Here is a 19,986-nt window from a genome sequence, read left to right on the forward strand (position 1 = left end):
TAAAGAACTATTATTATTTCCGAAATTAATTAACATTCTAAAAATCTCTACACAATGAACCTTTATTCATATCTAAAAAAAATGAGTTTCATGCATTACACAAACCAAAAATGAATATTTTGTCTAGTTAGTCTATCTACTACTTCCGTTTTTAAAATATTTATTTTGCTTCATAGCAATCACGATGGGCTATAAAACCCTTTTCTGGAAGGGGAGGAATTTATTTGTGGAATGGAATACAATTTTACATATTTTAAGTTAAACTAAAATTATAAATTCCATTCTAAATCAATAAAAAAATAAAGAAGAGAGGTAATTAATGTAAAAAAACATACAAACTTAAGTAGAAATAAATTAAAAAAAGAATAAAATAACAATAAAAAAATATTAAAATAAATAAATAAATTAAATATTATAACCATATTATGAATACCAACCAAATTCATTTTTAGAAAACGAATTTTATAAAATATATTATGATAAAACTATACTAACAGACCGAGCGATTAGTCATAATAGACCCGATATAGTTTTACATGACAAAATTAAAAAAATAACTTATATCATTGATGTCGCCATTCCAAATTCCTGTTATATTCAAAAATCTGTTAGTGAAAAAATAAGAAAATACACAGATTTAGGAAATGAAATAAAAAGAATTTGGCATTCTCAGACGATAAAAATATTACCATTCGTTATTTCGGCTACTGGCATTATACCTAGCTCTCTAATTAAAAATTTAGGCATATTAGATCTATCAAAAAATTATATATAAATATGCAAAAGTCGGTCATTTTGAATACATGTAGGATAACAAAAGATTTTTTAAATATTTATGTTGAGGGATCAGTAGGATTTATAGGCCCTGTTAGAAGTTCTACCGAGCCGAACCCTCTGATATGAAAATATCTGGAGTCGGTGAATTATTTTCCCATTTGATCTCTGGTGAGTTGACGTGTTGTTCTTGTATTGTTTTGTATTTATTTTGCTTATATAATGCACTTACATAATGTTGATTGACTAGATGATCATTTGTGGAAAAGTGAGTGGAAGGGTTAAGTTTTTCCTTTGGGGAATATTTAACCCGGACAACTAAATCGGAAGTTAAAAAAAAAAAAAAAATCATCATATTTAAAGTTATAAGTTCAAAACCAAAGTAGGAATTAAAAAAAAACAAAGTTGGTTGAAAAGCTTGTATTTATTCGCATTAAAAATATGTAGAAAGACTAGTAGTATCAAAGATTGTGATCAGTAGTTGTTAAAATTAAAATTCATACATTTTTCCAACACTTCTACTAATTATAATTAATTATGAGAACGACGAGAAGTGAAAAAAAACAGCCAAAAATTAAAAAGAATAAAGTAGTTAACTGGTTGAGGAAAAGGTCAATTAATTAAATTAAAAATCACTTAATAATCTAGACAATCTTTGGTAATTTTATGAAAAAAACCGTCATAATGGTTATATCCTCTAATCCAGTTTCCGTCATGGAATGACGCCAGTGTAAAGAATCCTCATTCAATCATTGTTCGGTGTATTTTTGGTAAAATGTGACTTTCTTAGGTAACTGGGTGGTTTGGGCGCCGGTTCCATGGTAACTCAGGACAAAGAAAATTCAACACACTTTTGAAAAGTGATATCAAATCATTAGGAGTGATTTAAAAAACTGTCATATAAACCTAAAATAATTAACCTAATTTTTCAATTCAATCATTGTTAAAGACTTTTATCTTGTTATCACTTTTCAAGACTTTATATGACTTTTCAAGAGTGTGTTAATTTGTCACTTTCCGGAGTCACCCGGTTAGCGTGGACGCCAATAACACAGCGTTAGACATAATTAACGGGAGGCAGCTGGAGATCTGCAGGATTGGAGGCGTTTCCCTAAGCTGGCCAAGACTCTCCAAGGATTGTTTATTATATTGTATTTTTATTATTATATTTTTATGATTTAATTTCCATGTTAGGCTCTCCTAATGTTACTTAAGATAAATTCATATTCTTAAAGCTGAAGTTTTCCATAGAATAAAGAAAAATACAAAAATGAGATTTGGGCGTGTTTCGTGAACCAAAGTCTGGCCAATCCAGCCTCAAATTTTAAATACAAAACTGTGTTTCATCATAATTATGAAATTCAAATGGGATGGCGATATCCGATGTCAGACCGCCCGTAATGGCAAGAACCAAAAGGTATTAAGTCAGTGGCAACATTGGTTGTCATTCAAATCTAAATGGAAGGCATATCTAGTGCATAATATGTTTTCAGTGGGGTTGACTGAGTGAATGACACTTGGTGCCACTGTCTTGGTGACACAAGTCGATGGGTTAATCAGAACCTTATCTATGGTCCCAGATATTTTGTGGTTGTGTTTAGTCCTTATTAAATCGAGGATGTGGTGGTCTCTCCTCCACTGGGTTTCTTATTAGAATATTCAAATGATTGACCAGTTGAACTCGCGTTTGAACGGTACCTAGACCTCGGACCGTCAGATTCCGAAGGTCCGTAACGCAGTGTGTTATATCTGAAAATATACCAATAACATTAATCTGACACAGAAGCCAAGTGCATTTACTAAGATTGGGGAAAGTTTAAATTGCGGTTCTCAATGGTACAGCCTCCCTTGCATGTGTGCAAAGAGTTTACAAGATCAAGATTTGAAGTGTATCGTCTGAATTAGCAGCCTTTTACTTAAATTTAAGAATTTGTTTACACTTCTCGGATTTTTGGCCAACTTAAGATAGTGTCATACATCCCACCGTGCTGTTGTGACACACCCTCCAATAAATGGTTCCCGGGGCGGCGGTACCAAAACCCGCCTCCCTGTTGCTGTTGATGAAACCCCTTTATTAATATACAAATTTTTCTAAAAGTGATATGGGATTTTAAGTCCAGCTTTCTAATCCTTTTACGAATTTCTAAAAGACACCAAATAATCTAAATATTACAGTGAACAAAAGTTAGTTAATTATAGTTCCTACCTTTTAATGATGAGATTTTTGACCTGCTTCTTCCAGACGAAAGTAAAAAAGATGAATACGCCCAGCATAGTATTGAGGAGGTCAGTAGTAATCCAGATGTATGCGGACCCTCCAAAGATGAAACTGAGCACTTCTGTTATCCAGTTCACTCCCATGAAGATGAACAATTTGAGATATACGAAGAACCTGAAAATCAATTGATAAATTAATAAAAAAAACAATAAGAAATGAGCAACCGAATGTAGGATGTTTTTTGTTGTTGTTCAGGAAGGATTTCTGAGGTAAGCACAAAACATTTTTGAATACTCTTTTGAATCCTGTTTACCTCTGCTTTTCGTTGTTGTACTGGTCATTCCTTGTGTTTCCTTCAGTGTTCAGCACTGTGGTTTCACGTTTTATCGTTAGGATCTTGTAGCTGGTAATGCTGAACAGGATCAGGTTTAACACCACCAGAATTAATACCGGTACGTAGAAATACAAAAGATTAGATTTCCAATCTGAAACAGTAAATACATGTAGGTATGTAAAATAAATACTTTCTTTTATTAGTGCCGTGCTAACAATCTTTGTCAGCTGTAATTAAATGTGAATTTGGTGGGTATCCCATATTATTTTCATCCGCCGTCATACATCGGCATTCAGCGTTCAGTATCATGCATTTATTTGACATTTAATAAAAAAAATAGCTTTTTTATTTGAATACCCCCCAAGAGACGAAACTGCTCTACACCGCCAGTGAGAATATGGCATCCCCAATTTGCGTGTGTTGTGAGGCTGAAGGTATTGGGCAGGGGAAAAAGATGAAAAAGAGGAAGGTGGGGATGAACCTGGCTATTCAGATTTGTTACCCAAACACGGCTAAAGCCATTTCAAGCAACGTTTCAATTCTGAATGGTGGTCTTACAATAGGGCGATACTGAGAGTATCTTCCACTCTGGGACGTGTTTTGTGTAAATGAACCATTTCTCATTTTAAATGATAAAATTGTGAAATAACACAAATCAATCAAATAAAATTTACTCTCGCACGCCGGGATTTTAACCCGCGACTTCCAAATTGCTAGTCGAGAGCCTTGGCCCTCGATCACGGATCACCGAATTAAATTTGAAAACGTCGTGAATAGTCTAACGCTAATGATTTTAGCTCTTACCCCTCGATGACTGAATCACAAGGGAAAATTCATAATTTTAAGACGATTGTTGTTGTATTATATAGCCGTATTTCTACAGATATAAAATATAAATTACTTTATCTAAATTAGTTATATCCCGTATGAATTCCACGCCCAAAGCTTTGCTGGAGTAAAAAAATACACACTCACATGTTGTCTTTTATTAACATAAAAGCTGTTTTTGGAATGGGCACAAATTACTGTTCATTGGATAATTTGCGAATAAGTCCATCTCATTAAGATATGTTTCATACCATTTTCCATGAAAACTATAAATCACATGACACGTATCCTGTGCTGTACAAAATATTGAGAAAATTATATTAATTTTTCAACAGTTACACGTCATGAGCATTACAGTTTTAGAAGAGGACCCAACGCATCGTACCTTATGGAACTCCGCATATCCCTTGTATTAAACGCAATAGGGCACCGTATGATCATACCCTTAATCAGAATCTATTCGGAATAAGAAAAGCTGCAAAGTGCAAGAAAAAAGAGTGGACAATAAATAGCAAAAGAAGAGGATTCAAGGTCTAAGACAGGAAAGGGGTAAACGAACAATAGGAGAAGTTCACGATTACCGTAAAACCAGCAACTCATTACTCCAAAATCTGGCCTAATGTAGGACGTTGGTAAGTCTTCTTTGAATTGCATGAAGGCCAACACGGCTGTGAGAGGCACGGGGACCCCCCAGCCGTACAGGCAGTAGAGGATATAACGCCGTCTCTCAGATTCCCGTCGGCAATGATGGGGCGCGCGGACGTTCCTGTTAAAAAGGTGTATAAAAGTTTAGTCGTTCGACAATACAGCTTATTATTTTTGTAATCTTTTGAAAATCACAGTTGCTTTGTTTTTCAGCCATTGCAACATTTAACATCTCTACAGCAGCGAGTAGAATTCCTAGGTGCGAGCCAAAATTGTTGTTGAATTTCGCCACTATTCGCGGCCTGCACATACATTTAAGCTCCTTCTATCACAAAGTCCCGATCTTCTTTTTCTTTCTGAAACTTAGATGGCCGAGCCTCTAGACCCCTCCTATCTGGACTTCTCGGGCTTCACCCTCGTAGGCAAGTTCAAACCCGTAGGAGGTGTATGTTTCTATGGCTGAGCTGACGTCAACCGTTTGTGATTGTTGAATCCTGAGATAGCATGAATGCTTTTAAGATAGTATTTATTACAAAAAGTTTTACAACCGGTAGGACGTAAAATTAATCAATATTTCAATGGAGAATCTCTTACTTTTTTAAGAATATTTTTAGTAATAATTTTTTGTGTTATTACTATCGGAAAAACATTAGTCTTATAAATGCTTTCCCATGCAAATGCACCATACTGTAACACCGACTGTACCAGAGCAAAGTAAACCATTTTAAATTTTAAAGATTTAGGAAATTTCTTAATCGTATAAAAAACATAAGAGAGTTTTCAAGTTTTTTTAACACAGTTATCGACATGTTTTTTAAATTTCATATTACCTTCTATAGTGATCCCCAGATATTTGACATCTGAGGTTTTCGTCAGGAATTTAAATTTAAAGTTACATACATCCCTAAACAAGAACGGGTGGGCAACACCACTCCAATGTTGAAGGTAGATGCAGGGTCATTAAGGAAAAAAGGCATATGTGATGTTTTTTCTACATTACGACAGTAAGTTATCATCAAACCATTTCTTCAAAGTCTTAATATTATCATTCGCAGCGATTGTCACATCTGTTCATGTTATTCCTTTAACGATGATAACTACTGCGTCATCCGCATACCAGATGACACACAAGGAGGGAGACTGAACATAATATCTTTGACGTAAATAAGGATAACTTCTTGTCGATAACTGTAATTTCTTGAATTTGATCATACGTATATTGATAACATCAGAGATATTATAATGTTTGAGGGAAAAGCAATAAAAAAAACTTATCTACTAGGTAATAATTATTCACGAAGTGTACATTTTTACACTGTAGTGAGTACTGAGGAAAATAATTTCTTAGGTAAATAGGTAATGAAGGAAAAAGATCGCCTCATTAAAATACAACATGTAATCGAAGACCTTGGAGTAAAACTATGTTTCCGACAAGACTTAAGCAATCTTCTGAGGTCAGCAGATCTAGCTGTTGTTAATAACGATAGAAAGGAAAAAAACATTAAAAAATTAAAAAGATAAATGTCTTTCTGACGTTGCTCTAAACCCATTTAAAGAATATCTCCAGGAAAGAAAACAGGTAATAAAAATTGAAAGCCCAATATCAGAACCGGTTGAAAACAACCCATGTGTTCCACAAGGGTCAGTATTAGGTCCAGTTTTATTCATAAATTACATAAATAATATGATAAATATTATAAAACTTTTCAAACTTACTACTTACTTATTAACTTACTTCAAACTTACTACTATTTGCGGACGATACATAAACTATGTTTCGTGTGAAGAGTAATTAGATGCAATAAGTAAAATAAATAAAGACCTAGAAAACTGAACGTAAACCAAACAAAATGCATGGAAATAGGCAATAAAACGCATAACCTAAGGTTAAATTAGGAAATTAATTTTGAAAAAATGAAAAAAAGTGATTGAAATAAAATGTGTAATATTGGGTTCAACAATAAATTTCTTAACAAAATTTGAATATGTGCTAAAGAAGGTATCAAAAAAAGAAAATTATCTTAGAAGCCTTAGAAATAAACTAAATAGAACACTACAGGGCTCAATTTTTGAAACCATAGTTGCTTCGCATTTAGCTTACTGCTCCTAGATATTATATTTGGCAAATGAATGAAATTTGAACAAAATCAGGGCAGATGTGTAATTGATATTTATAAATTTTAATAATATAAATTTTACTGTAAAACTAGCTCGTAGAGTAGTGAGTTGGCAACACGGTATCGCACAGACGTACTTAAACACACATTTCACCACTATCAATTACACATCTTCCCTGATGATGGACACTGTAACGTTGTCCGAAAGGTTGGCTAAAGAAGGAGTTAGCGCAACACGGCATAACACCCCAAAAACAAGTAACAAAAATACTTTTGGCCGTGAAATTCTTAAATCATATTTGAAAATAGAAATTATACAAAACAGAGCTATGAGATGTTTACTAAGGAAATGCAAAAATTAATCAAATCAGAGAAGAGCTAAATTGGATTCCAATATTAGTAGACTGCGGTAAAATATGACTGAGAACCAAATGCCAAAATACTTTTAAGGATGAAATTGTTTTTAATAAAAAAAGTAATTATGAATAAAAAATTGTAAATAGAGTCACAGAAGTGCTTAATGTGTTAAGGCCTAAAACGTATGATGAAATGCTTGAGAGTCTGAAGAATGAATATATTTCAAAAAAGTTGTTAAGCTTACTGTAAAAAGATAATTTTATTAAAACTTATTAATATTTCCTGAATTTAGCCGAATTTAAACCGTCTTTAAAAAACATATATTTTTTTAAAATCCCAACTTTTTAATTTGATTGTATTCAGCCCATCGATACATAAAATAAAAATTTAAATTTTCTGAAACCTTCGGTAATGGTTTGGTTTTGGTTTCCTCCTTATTCAAACATTGGGATTTATAACTAGCTAGAAATTTCACCAATATTAAGTGTAAACGATTATATTTTGTGTTAGAAGTAAATAATAAAAGAAGTAATAAGATTTCTGGAACCAACATTAGAATATTTATGTACAAACTAAATAAAACATAATATTATATAGGCAAAATAAAATATTACGTTTTATAATTTTTAAAATATATATTCAAGCATTTTTTTAAAACTAAAACACTCTTTTAAATGATACGAATATTCTAAAATTGTTGGACAGAGAGAATATCACTGACAATATTACCATATAAAAGATTAAATTATGATATTGAAAGTCCAGAATTGCTTGCATTAATAAGATTTCGGATACTACTAGATGTCGGGATTTGATTCAGTACAGAAATTCTAGGATCAACTACCATATTATGTATTCCTCATTGCCCAGCATATTAATGGAGGAAAATAATTACATACGTCGACTCGGTGAATATCTTCAATTTATTAGTATCACTAAACAAATACAACAAATTGTTACCGAGGCTTTTTGGTTGTGTATGACATAGTATAATTTTTACTATTCCAATGTGAAAGCCCCTAAAAAGGTCGTTAAAAAAATGAATAATGTTATTTTTGCTGACCATAAGTGGGCGTTAAACCTCAAGGATTTGTTATTTATGGTTGTTGTTGTCTTGTACTATTGTTATTTTTTATTCTCTTCCTGTTGCTTTGAACAAACTGTAAATTTGTTATATTATTATTGCTTTGTATACATATATAAACGGGTTATTTTTTCATTTTTATTTGATCAACTGCATTATACAAGGAGCATTGTAGAAATAATTCTTAAGCACATAACTACGGAATGGGAATTATAAAAGCATTATTTTTACGTTTATTATAGTAAAGCTCACTTGAAGCGAACTAACAAAGCTGCGATATACAAAAAATGGTGTATCGTTATTGTAAGAACACTTTTTTTTAGAGTTTTCAATCTAATGATTTATGGATATTACATTTACTTCACTGAAGTGCAAAGTAAATGTTGTTTTTGAATAGGTAGTTGTATTTTCATGCCAGCTACATAATATACTTACACATATGAACTTACAATACATTTTAAAGAAATGCGCATATTCCCGGATGAACGAAAACTCGAAAACATTTGAATTATCCCTAATTTCATCATAACAAGCGGAAAGTATTGCTTGTCGAATGATGGGGAAATTACAAGTTAGCAGAGGATTAAACCCGTGATAATATGTAATCCATTATGTATTAATAATTATGTCCATATTAAATGCTTCAAATACTGAAGTGTTATTATCATACATCAATATAGTGTTATAGTTACAGGATAAACATGTATGCGGTTTTAATACCAAAACGACGGAATCATTACCACATCTTGTTTTTATAAACATTTATACAAAAATGTACTTAATGAGGAAATATTCTCAAGCTGAGGAATTTTGTAAGGCAAATTGAAATGGATAAGGAAAATAATAAGGTTGAATATCCCCCGTCTATTCAGATTTAGCACTTCTCTAAATAGTATAAAATAAAGTCGCCATCCGCGTTTGTCTGTCTGTGTGTGATCTTAGTTCTTCTAAACTACCCAACGGATTTTGATAGGCTTTATATAAAGTAGATAAATGTCGAAGTTTTGTAATCAAGTCGAAAAAATTTATTTTTTTTGTGCAAAATCTTACATTTCTGAGGCTGGCTAAGCCTTATGAGATCATCACAACCTCAAAACTTTACCCTAAATCATTCATAAGTCCCCGAGCAAAGCCGTGTAAACGTCAGCTAGTAATATGTATTGGCGGAAACAATTATTCAAGCAATGATTCTGAATAATTTTTTAGTGTTATATTAATAATTTTGGGCCATACAGTATTTTTCAACAAGGAAGTGCTGTAGCGCCAATAACACTTAGTTATTATTACGTTCAAACTAAAAGTAAAAGTAAAAGTAAAAAGTTACCTGAAAGTCCACCAGACATCGATGCACATGATATTCAACCAGAAAAAGCTCACCATGAAGAAAAAATAAGTTGAAAATGCTGAAACAAGAACAATTATTCACATTTAAAATCAAAAACGCCATGACTGTACGGAAACAAGTCAGTTTTGCTGATTTATTAAAATCCTGTTAAAAACTATTAGTACATTCAGAATATATTGGAATACGTGTTCGTGCAGCTAACCTAACCTAGTTCCTGCAACCTAACCTAACCTTCTTAACCCAGTTAATAAAGTTTTTGTTTCATCAATTTCCATGACTTTATATAAATTTTTAAAGATGTGATGAATTATCATTGTGATGATTTATCCGGTTACCCGCCATAACACATTCTCGTTTTACTGATTTGATTTACTGAGTTTATTAGTAAATCTGTCAATTCATTCGTTAAAGGTGTGCAGTCCCGTTTTTAACAGGAATACGAAAAGTTAAAGAGATTTTGAATAAATTAGAAATATTAGTGAAACATAAATAATATGATCATCATGATACGGTGTCTTAAAAAATTGCTTTTTGCTGACATGATCTGTTTTTGCTGACATTGTCTGTTAGGTATTTTTTCACAAATTTTTACAGACCTTCTAGAATCTAGATAAATGTAACAAATTTGGGTTCCAGACATAGAGTATAATACATCAATGGTTCCAGACATTAAAGAGGGTACTGAAAAAAATTCGGATACAAGGAAATGGTGTTATTTGCAGGTGTTTTATCAAATAAATTTTTTAAAATTTATAGGTTTATTACCATTTTTTATGCACCTTCTAGATTATTGAATCAATAAGAAAAAAACGGTGGTTGAAATTTAGATGCTGAAGAACAATTCGCTTCTACATAAATAACTCTGCGAGAATTGATTTTCATCTTCATTTTCATGGTAATTTGAAATCCAAAACAAGAAAAAAGTTGACTGTCAAAAATGATATGAAGATGGCGATTTTGAAGCGTGTCAAAAAGGTAAAATATCAAGCATCGTATTAATGTATAATTTAATAAGGCAGATTAAAAAAAACATATGTTAATCTAATTATTTAATGAAAAATAAGAATTTGAGAAAGTTATATAAGACCAAAAAAAATATCCAGAATCCTCCTCAACCAAACCGTCCTAGATCACAAGGCCGGGACACTCTTTCAACATCCTCCTAACTTGTATGTGACTCTACAAAATAAATCGTTTCAATTGTTTTTCTATTTATTAAAGTATCTAGGAGGTATTGCCACAACCCCCCTTCGCGTTCGCTGTCTTCGTAAAAGTACGTGTAATTGTAATAAATACAGACAATACTTACCCATGAGAACACAACCAGTGACGACCCCTGATACATCATTATACATGATCCTCTGCTGAATAATAATCAGGGAAATGAAAGCAAAGATGAGTCCGGCTATGTAGTTCATGATCGTCTTTCCATGAAGGTTCCTCAGCTCTGGGATGAAAGCATACACCAGGAAGGTTGCCAAAAGGAAGGGGATAGATATAGCAAGACCTGAAATATTAACCATTATTAAGACGAGTGCCTACGTATTAGATGTCTTTCGAGGTGTTGATCCTATCATACTAAGATCAGAACAAGGGGTGATAGTACCAAAAATGTACACATCATTTCAACAAAGTTTTCATATTTTTTTAGCGCGTTGGTAGGTATATAATGGATTCAATCAACAATACAATAAGCATAAAAAAGACATTCTTAAAAGGCGAATTACAGTATGACTGATGGAAAGAAGTGGCACAAAGGAATCGGAAAGCTTCCCGAATAAAATAATTGTCTGACTGAAGAAAGATACACCTGAACCAATCGTTGTGGAAATCGGGGAAAAGCATATGACCACCCAAACCGTCTTTATCTCTATTATCGGTCAGTATATGAAGAGGACTAGACTTGGAGAAGTAGATTTCTTGGAGTCTGCTGTTATCCAAGATGAAATTTCCGGATAAGCCCACCAACATCGAGGCACCAAATCCGTTAGTCACCTATAAATGGGTATCTGCCCAAATAATGGAACGGAGATGACGAATAATTATAATTAAAAACGTCTATTTGAATTTCATATTGGTTTTCGTGAATGAGTTGGAAATTGGACTTGCTGTCGATGACAATGTATTACATTTACTTGCAGGTACTCACGCACAGACAATGAAATTGGCTACTAGCCTGCACGAAATATAAAAAACTTTATTTTTATTACAGGTCGATTTTTTTGTTGTTATTCTGTAATTATTAGTTTGACTATGTCCTTTTATAATTGTTATTATTATAACATATTTTATTCTTATTATTTGTATTATGTTACCACCAAATACCGTCATTTGCCTAGTTTGGGATATTTTTAATAATAAATAAAATAATAATATGTTATTAATTTCCACGCAGTTTCAGAATAACTGTAGGAATAATCCAACTGTCTCCTATTGTTCATAATTTGACGATTTCAACAGAACGGCTGGCTTCGGACGGGTGAGAGCTGCCATAATTGAGGGAGGATTATGCCCAAATATGGAAGTCAAATGGCTCACAAAGAAGAAGAATATTATTCTGATAAACCTGTAGTGGTACGACACTACTTTCTATAAGTTTAATTCTAGAAGTTTCGGCTTTTTCCAAACAAGCTTCTGGGATGTTCTTTTATTTTTTAATTTTAGTTTGGCAATATCTACATAGCAATCAAAATGTTCGAGAATCTTCTTCACCTTATAAAAGCGACAGCGTGAAGGAACTCAACGGTCAGTCAGTCATCAGTCATTCAACAATTGACAACCGTGACAACCCGCGCCCCTCCGCTGCGCGCGGGGCGTTAAAATCCGGCTTTGCACGGTTCGATCATGGACTCCATTAGGATCAACACAGCGCCCTGGCCCCGGCCATCGTCCCTGGCCAGCGCTACACCGGATAACAGCGCCCTGGTTCCAGCACATCTGACCAGTGCTACATCCACGCATCTAGACCACGCGACATCCTCGCTAGTCTATGCCATCTCCCGCACAACCGCCGACCAGGTCCACCGCACCTTTCGGCTACCCTGTTCAGCACTGGAGCACCCGGAAGACCCACACTCTTCACCAGTTCCTGACAGTAAACGAGTCCGGTCACCAGCAGCGGCGTCGACTCACTGACCCGCGCTTGACCAGCACTTCACCGCCTGCATCCGGAGTCTTCATCATCGGTCCTCAAGTCATCTCACATACGGCAACCTGACTCAAATAAAACACTGTGACCTTCACAACATCTTTCATTTCGTACCTCCTCACCAGATCCCCAAAAACCTATATGATCTTGTGATATAAAATGGTAATTGGGTTTTTACTTTCCTTATGTGCATCCGGTAGAAGAACAAACTTATAATAAACTCGCCTGTGGATAAACTGGTAAAGACTCCACTGTCCGGCTCGTTTGAAGAATTCTCCATACAGATGTAAACCAGATATCTTGTGGTCCAATTTGATGCGGCCGATACGGGGGTCAATTCTCCGGCTGCCACGGCGGGACTGGGCTCGTCGATAAAGGCGTCCAAACAGTAATCCATCGGACCCAAGAACAAGTCGGGGAGACCGAGATAAGGCACGTAGATCCTTCCATCCTGAAACACATATAATTTTTACTAACTGTGGATGGAGTTATAACAAGAATAGCGAATTGTTTCTGTAACCTCTCTTGACTCCCATCCAGCTGTCGATATCGACTGCTTGTGGCAGTTCGTGTATTGTCAGCTTAATGTTTCTTTGTGTAACGTCTATTATTACTAATATAGTAGATGTGAAAATAGCAACTATTGTACAAATTAAATTTATGTCCTGCTGAGTTATTGGCGCGCAATAACATCCTGTTTCTGTTATTAATTATCCTCATTAATCGGTATTTAGGTGCTGGATTATGCAGCCAGTAAAATAATATCAGATGAAGGTATTCTCCGGTGTGAAGGTGTACACTATTCTGTTTTTTAAATCTTACCACTTAGCACCCTACAAACCACTCAATTTGGTTGATTCAACCACTGTGTGTCAACCGTTAAGAGTCGCGATGGTGCGTTCAATTCCGTCAAATACCTTTAATTATTTTAGAGAAATCATTTTACAATGTGGTTGTATCATGCGCGTGCATTTTACTCAACTAAATTATAGTTATAATTTTCCTCATTGTACTAATACATTATGTATTTGACAATTAATCAGAATATTTATACAATTAACAGGAATTACATTTTATAATTGTAATAAGAGATACGTACTACATGATATATGTATAAAAGTAGTTGTGTATTAATCAGTACCTACAATGTTTCAAATCAAAGTAAAAAAAACCATTATCGTGCACAATGCTTTTAAATATTTAAAAAATGTGTAAAACTGCAGTTGTCTTGTCAGGTAAATATTAGATCCTAGGTAGGCAGATTGCTTAAATAAAAGATTAATTTGTATTTCTGTTCAGTGGCTACAAATAAGTAATAGGTAATACAATATTAGTTCAAAACATCATTTGAAAGGTTGTTGCTGTTATCCATAGCAAGAATTGATATTGCCACACCAGCCCATCGCCACGTATTATAGGGTATGCGTTATTATTCTAATTACTCTAAAACGACAAAAGCCCAATACGGCTTTTCCTCTATTGATATACTATTCTTATTTTTTCCCACTATTTATATACTATTCTTATTTTTTCCTCTATTTATATACTATTCTTATTTTTTCCAAGGGATTTGGGAAGTGGGTTAGGTTTAAACCACTTGTGTAAGCCTTTGACGATGGTCAATTGTAAAATTTTAATAAGCTGATAGCGGTCACGTCATTATTAAAAAAATACCACTTGATGGGGGGGAAACAATTTTCACGGTACCCCACAGAATAGGGAATCTATTGTTATAATTACTTCTCAGTTAATCGGTTTAACCGGAAATAAATCATTTTAGACATCATATAAATAAGTCGTTTCAACGTGGTCTAACCATAGTTTCAAAACTGCCTCGGACGCCAAAACAGCTGTCACAATAATAAAACAACTAAAATACTTCCAAAAATTAATAATAACATTATTAAATTTGATTTACATTAAATAATAAAAATAAAAAAATGGACGAATTAAACACAAAAAACCAATTAATATTTTAAATAACTTTTCATTATTACCTACTATTTCTTCAATAAACATATACAATTTTTTTTGTTTAATTTTCAATCCTTCATGACTCAGTCCCCTTAGACCTCTGGCGTATCCCGCCAGATGGTCTGAGTGTTTCTGCTTTGCAATAAAATCCAAATATCTAAAGGGAATATTTCTGAAAGTGTCCGAAAACTAGAAACAGTTTTTGAAAGGAGACGTAAAACGCTTTTAAATTTATATACAAATGAATTACAAACTTTACTGTCACCTCACATTTTACTTTTTTCCTGTGGTTAACTTTAAGATTGTAAAATAATGCATGGTGTTTTCTTCTTCTAACACTGTTTAGATCATGTTTCTCACCATGACATTGAAGGAACATCGATTTCCATAGAAACCACATGAGCTGTTCCCAAAAGCGAGCAAATTAGAGGGATTAGGCTTTTGTTGCACTAAGCAGCTCAATTATTCTCTCTAAGGGATTACTTAAAGCAAACATTTTTGATACCTACTTCTTGCAAATAAAATTCGTCTTCTGGGTTTGCTAGGCCTGGCTTGAGAATAACCTTTGAAGTGTCTTTGCGGCATAAATGATTGTGAACAATACCAAAATGATTCTTCACCGTCAATTTGGGAGTCTCTTTGTCCAGTAAGTGAATCCGCGGATTAAATTCTTTCACTATTTCTTCTCCACTCGGTACACATTGGTTATATTCTAAACCTTGGCCCAGAGGACAGCATTTTCTCATACAGGTTTTAACCGAACAAAGGCATCCTCTCGTTTGGGTTTCGTTGACTTCATCAGTAAATTTAAAATACTGTTCAGATGAATATCTGAGTCCATTATGGACTGTTTCACCACTAAGAAGTTTAGATCCATTAGTTATATCAACACTCAATAGTAAATGACACGGATCCTCACAATCGCAGCAAAAAATCAAAACAGAAATTAAAACTAATACAGTCAGTATTTTGCATTCACGCATTTTGGTTACATGAACACCACACCAAATAGTTTAGAGCAATATTTAAAACGAATAGGTTCGTGTAAAAAAGGAATCGGTAGTATTTTCGTAGCCAATTTCTCTTGTTCCCTCGTTCTGGCACTTGTATGTGTTGCGACAAAGGAAACAGTTAAACTAACGCTATTCTTCAGGATACCTCTGGCTATGCGGTCACTTGTGATGATTAAATACTAACTTAAGGCGGAACACAGTGTAAAAAGTAGCAATGATCATTTTATGGTAAAAAAAAAATGAGTCAAACATTTTATAATATCGCAAATTACAGCAACGGCTATTCTTCTTGATGAAGTCAAAAATGAGGTAAACAATATAAAAAAAAAACATGTGCACGAGTAGAACAACAACAATTGATTCTGAATAAATGAGTTTTACAGTAGAATAAATTATGGACATTATTTAAGGCTGCTTCTAATTAGATTCTTTTACACTGGATCAATGTTGGTGTGGTAAAGCCGGCCTTGAGCCTGGCCTACGTCCGTTTTAATCAAACAAACACCATGACATTAGGTCAAGTTTTTCACAGTTCTGACCTTATGCGCCGAGTAGTATTTACACGGCGTTTATAAATAAGGGGTAAATGACAAGAGCGATTTAAAAAAAAATTATAAAAAACCAACATATCTTAAGGCGATGCACTACGTCGTGTAATATTTTAAATTGAGCCGCTATCAATAACAACCCTTACGTAGATGGCGATAAGGTTTAAATTCCCGCTTCATCAACACCATCCGCATGTTTTGATTTATGCAAGAAAAAAACAAAAGGCCAAAAAGTGCCTTTTATTTTATTTTGTGGATGTTCAGGCATAAATATTACATTTTTTTCCGATAATTTTATAAATAACTTAATTTCCTACATTATACAATAAAATCAAAACCGAAAATGGGTTCGTAAGTAGGAGATTTTGAACTTTAAAGCAGTTTTCATAGGCTTTATACATTATTTTTTTCTGGGCTTATAAAAAGACTTATATAAAAAAAATACTCGATAATTTCAAAGGTCAAGATGTATCCTACTTGCAGTATTTAATTAAAGCATCTGAAACATTTCTAGGCGACCTAATTTTTAAACCAAAAACACATGATTTTGCATTACTACGTATGGCATCGCCTTAAGACGACACAATACCCTGAAATAAACCTAGAATATTAACGACGTAAGTAAAGCAGCCGTGCACAAAAATATGCGATGCGTGGCCCTGCGTATTGGACTGACATGCAGATTAATTTGCCCTAGCAAATCTATAAAAATAAAGTGGGAATCTTAACGACATAAGTAATGAAGGTTGTGTAAAACAATATTCGGCGCGCGGCCCGGCGTAATGGATGGACCTACGGTCTGCTTTGCCCTAGCAGGCATAGAAAATCGATCTTTCCGTAGGGTTTATATTAATTATTTCTGATGAAAATCTTACCAAAACTTCAATTGTTTCTAGACGGATCCCTCGGGAAGTTACCAATTCATCGTCAAGAAAAATAAAATCTGGTGCTTACCGAGAATTTTATAGTTGAAAAACGTTTTATAAAATTTTCAAACCGTTTTACATACAATATTTTAACGATAAGGTCCTGTTTTTATTAATATTAAATATAAATAACTTGCAACCTTAGAGATCCTTCTAGAAACATTTGAGATTTTAGTAATACGTTCGTCAGAAATAATTTAAAGGTGAGAGTCGAGCAAACCCTAGTTATTAGTCTTTTGTCGCCTTAACGCTCCGGCTTGGCTCTGATTTATTCAATTGTGATCAGAACGTCAATCGCGGAGTGATTATAACTGCTTATATGCGTAAAAATAATGGGAATAAAGATTATAAAATAATAATAATAGTTACACAAGTCATCTGAATTCCTTTAAATTTACTTGGCACTTCAATTATTGTATCCTTTTAGATGAGTTAAAATAATATTTATGCTTTATTCGAGTTTTTTACGTTATTTTAAAGCTCTCCCTCCGCCTTAATGTCAAACTGATAACAGAATATGAATTCTAATTTGTGGTCGGTCTCGTTTCCTATCTTATGACTGATGACTGTACGGACAGCAGAACCTTCTCGCAATATTACCACTCCTTTTAAATTATTCTAATGTAAACATAATAATACCTACTTGTCCAAAATGTGCATTGCGAGTACCGTGACTCAGGGATTAGAATTTGTTCAATTGATTAAGCGTTTCATGTAAGTAATTTTGACACATTGGTACAAACCACGATCTATGTAATGTAAGATATATAAATGTTGTCTCCCCCGATCCTTATTTTCTTCTTCGTATGGTGGAGGAGAGTAGGTGGAGGTTATAATGTGATGCAGAAATGTTTATAGAATTCGATGCCTGGTCTACACCAAAATTAATGAATTCTATAAACATTTCTCAGTGCACAGAACGTTGCGCAGATAACAAAGAATGTACACAAATGCCTGAAGGGACATATCGGTTTGTCCCCTGCGTTATATTTGTTATCTGCGCGCAACGTTCTGTGCACTGAGAAGTGTTTATAGAATTCATTAATTTTGGTATAGACCAGGCATCGAATTTTTTTCTTTTAGCAGGTTTTTGGAATATCTGGAGGGGTCTGTCTCCATCGTCCACTTGAAGAGAGCGCCACTGATGAGATGCCGAGGCTATTAAGCCAGTCGACGGCATCGAGAGCCACTTGATGCCGCACAGATAGCAGCATGCGTGCGAGTATTAAAAATGTGCCTCTGTGAATCTGTTCTGTTGTTTCAATTTGTCCACATTCAAAGAATTTAGAGTCTTTTTTGGTCCCGCTTGTGCATCATATTATAGGCACAGTGACCGACACCGGATGTGGCTTAGTGAAGTCCACTTTTTCCAAGGGAGATAACGCTAGCAGTTAAATAGTTGATACCGCAACAAGGTGCTTTGTTATAATGTCCGAGTTCTGGTACTGAGTTGGAGTCGAATCTTTAGGATCGTCGTGAAGGGTTTCCTAATTGGGAGGCGGTAGACTGGAAGCACCGCAATGTCGTATTAAAGAGGAGAGTTGATATTTACGACCTTTTCGTATTCCCCGAGGGTTTCTGTCTTTTAAAGTTGGCCAACATCTGAGTATTCGTTGCACGTGTGCTAAATTTCTTTTTATTTTGTTTTATTCTTCTTTTATCTCCAAATACGCGGTTTTAAAGTATCTTTATGTTAAAACGCTCCTTACAACATGTTTTTATTTATTTTTAGATAGTGGTAATCAATAAATATTCCTTTTACATATTTGCATTGTCTGTTACATTTTTTTTTGAATTTTTAAATATTACATATTCGGAAAATTATAACAAGACTAGAGCAGACCTGTGAAAAATCAAGCGATATTACAATTATTTAGGATTTGTGAAGCTGAAAGTATTATAAAAAATATATATTTACCTCTCGAATGTTATTAATTACAAAATGTTAAAATTCGTAAATACTATATTTAATGATTGATTAAATAAATGACCGCAAAGTCCATTATTAGAATCTTCCTCACCCTTATCTCCAACCCACGCTGCGAGTTAATAGCTTATATTCTATGAATTGCACGGAAAAAAATTTTCAATGCCAGTCTAACTGTCTGGTTTAAAAGTAAGTAAAAGTAACAGATAAGGATACTTTTTTTTTGGTGAGCCGCCACTTGACCCGCCGACAGTGATCCCCCGGGTAGTTGATGACTGTCATGGAATAATTTTCAAATTTATCCTAAATGAGCGTTCTATCCAGTGTCGAGTTGAGGATGGTGTTTTATAACATTTAGTTAATATTAATGGGACTTACAGACCATTCAATTTGCTTGGTTCAACCCAGACTCAACCGCTGTGTGTCAGCCGTTGATTGTTAATCTTACCGCATACAACGCATCTGCACACTGTTCAATTTTATGTTCAATTCAACCAGATGAAAACAACGAGTCATTTCTAAGGCCGGTTAGAAATAATGTATAGTAATAATTATTACAAGTACATTATATAAGTTACAGTACTAAGACAAGTACAGGGTTTTCCAATAAGAGGTGTTATTTTAATATTCAAAGAGCTATCGAGAGATGATTAATGATTTTTTATGGCCGGAATTGGATAGTATTGATCTGGACTACGTTTACTTTCAACAAGACGGCGTTACGTGCCACAAAAGCAACAAACCCATT

At 34.0% G+C, this 19,986-nt stretch overlaps 1 protein-coding gene across 1 annotated transcript; it reads right to left on the reverse strand.

Moving 5' to 3' along the window:
• Positions 1 to 1,197: 1,197 nt before the first annotated feature.
• On the reverse strand, positions 1,198 to 15,971 carry LOC149420582 (G protein-coupled receptor Mth2-like). Its single transcript, XM_089636216.1, has 8 exons — positions 15,334 to 15,971; positions 13,076 to 13,301; positions 11,012 to 11,209; positions 9,682 to 9,760; positions 4,736 to 4,920; positions 3,306 to 3,477; positions 2,981 to 3,166; positions 1,198 to 2,523 (listed from the first exon to the last, which is right to left on the reverse strand). The coding sequence occupies exons 1-8, from the start codon at positions 15,805 to 15,807 to the stop codon at positions 2,382 to 2,384; spliced, it is 1,662 nt and encodes a 553-aa protein (XP_089492342.1). The 5' UTR covers positions 15,808 to 15,971; the 3' UTR covers positions 1,198 to 2,381.
• Positions 15,972 to 19,986: the final 4,015 nt, after the last annotated feature.

The sequence above is a fragment of the Hesperophylax consimilis genome, chromosome 10, assembly GCF_061612785.1.
Source record: "Hesperophylax consimilis isolate HC1 chromosome 10, BYU_Hcon_1.0, whole genome shotgun sequence".
NCBI lineage: Eukaryota > Metazoa > Arthropoda > Insecta > Trichoptera > Limnephilidae > Hesperophylax > Hesperophylax consimilis.

Excerpts from the sequence above, each read along its gene's own strand:
- LOC149420582 (XM_089636216.1), bottom strand. The coding sequence starts at position 15,807 with ATGCGTGAATGCAAAATACTGACTGTATTAGTTTTAATTTCTGTTTTG. Across the intron at positions 3,478-4,735 it reads AATGAGTTGCTGGTTTTACG|ATTGGAAATCTAATCTTTTG; the intron begins GTAATCGTGAAC and ends TTACTGTTTCAG. Across the intron at positions 3,167-3,305 it reads TACAACAACGAAAAGCAGAG|GTTCTTCGTATATCTCAAAT; the intron begins GTAAACAGGATT and ends ATTGATTTTCAG.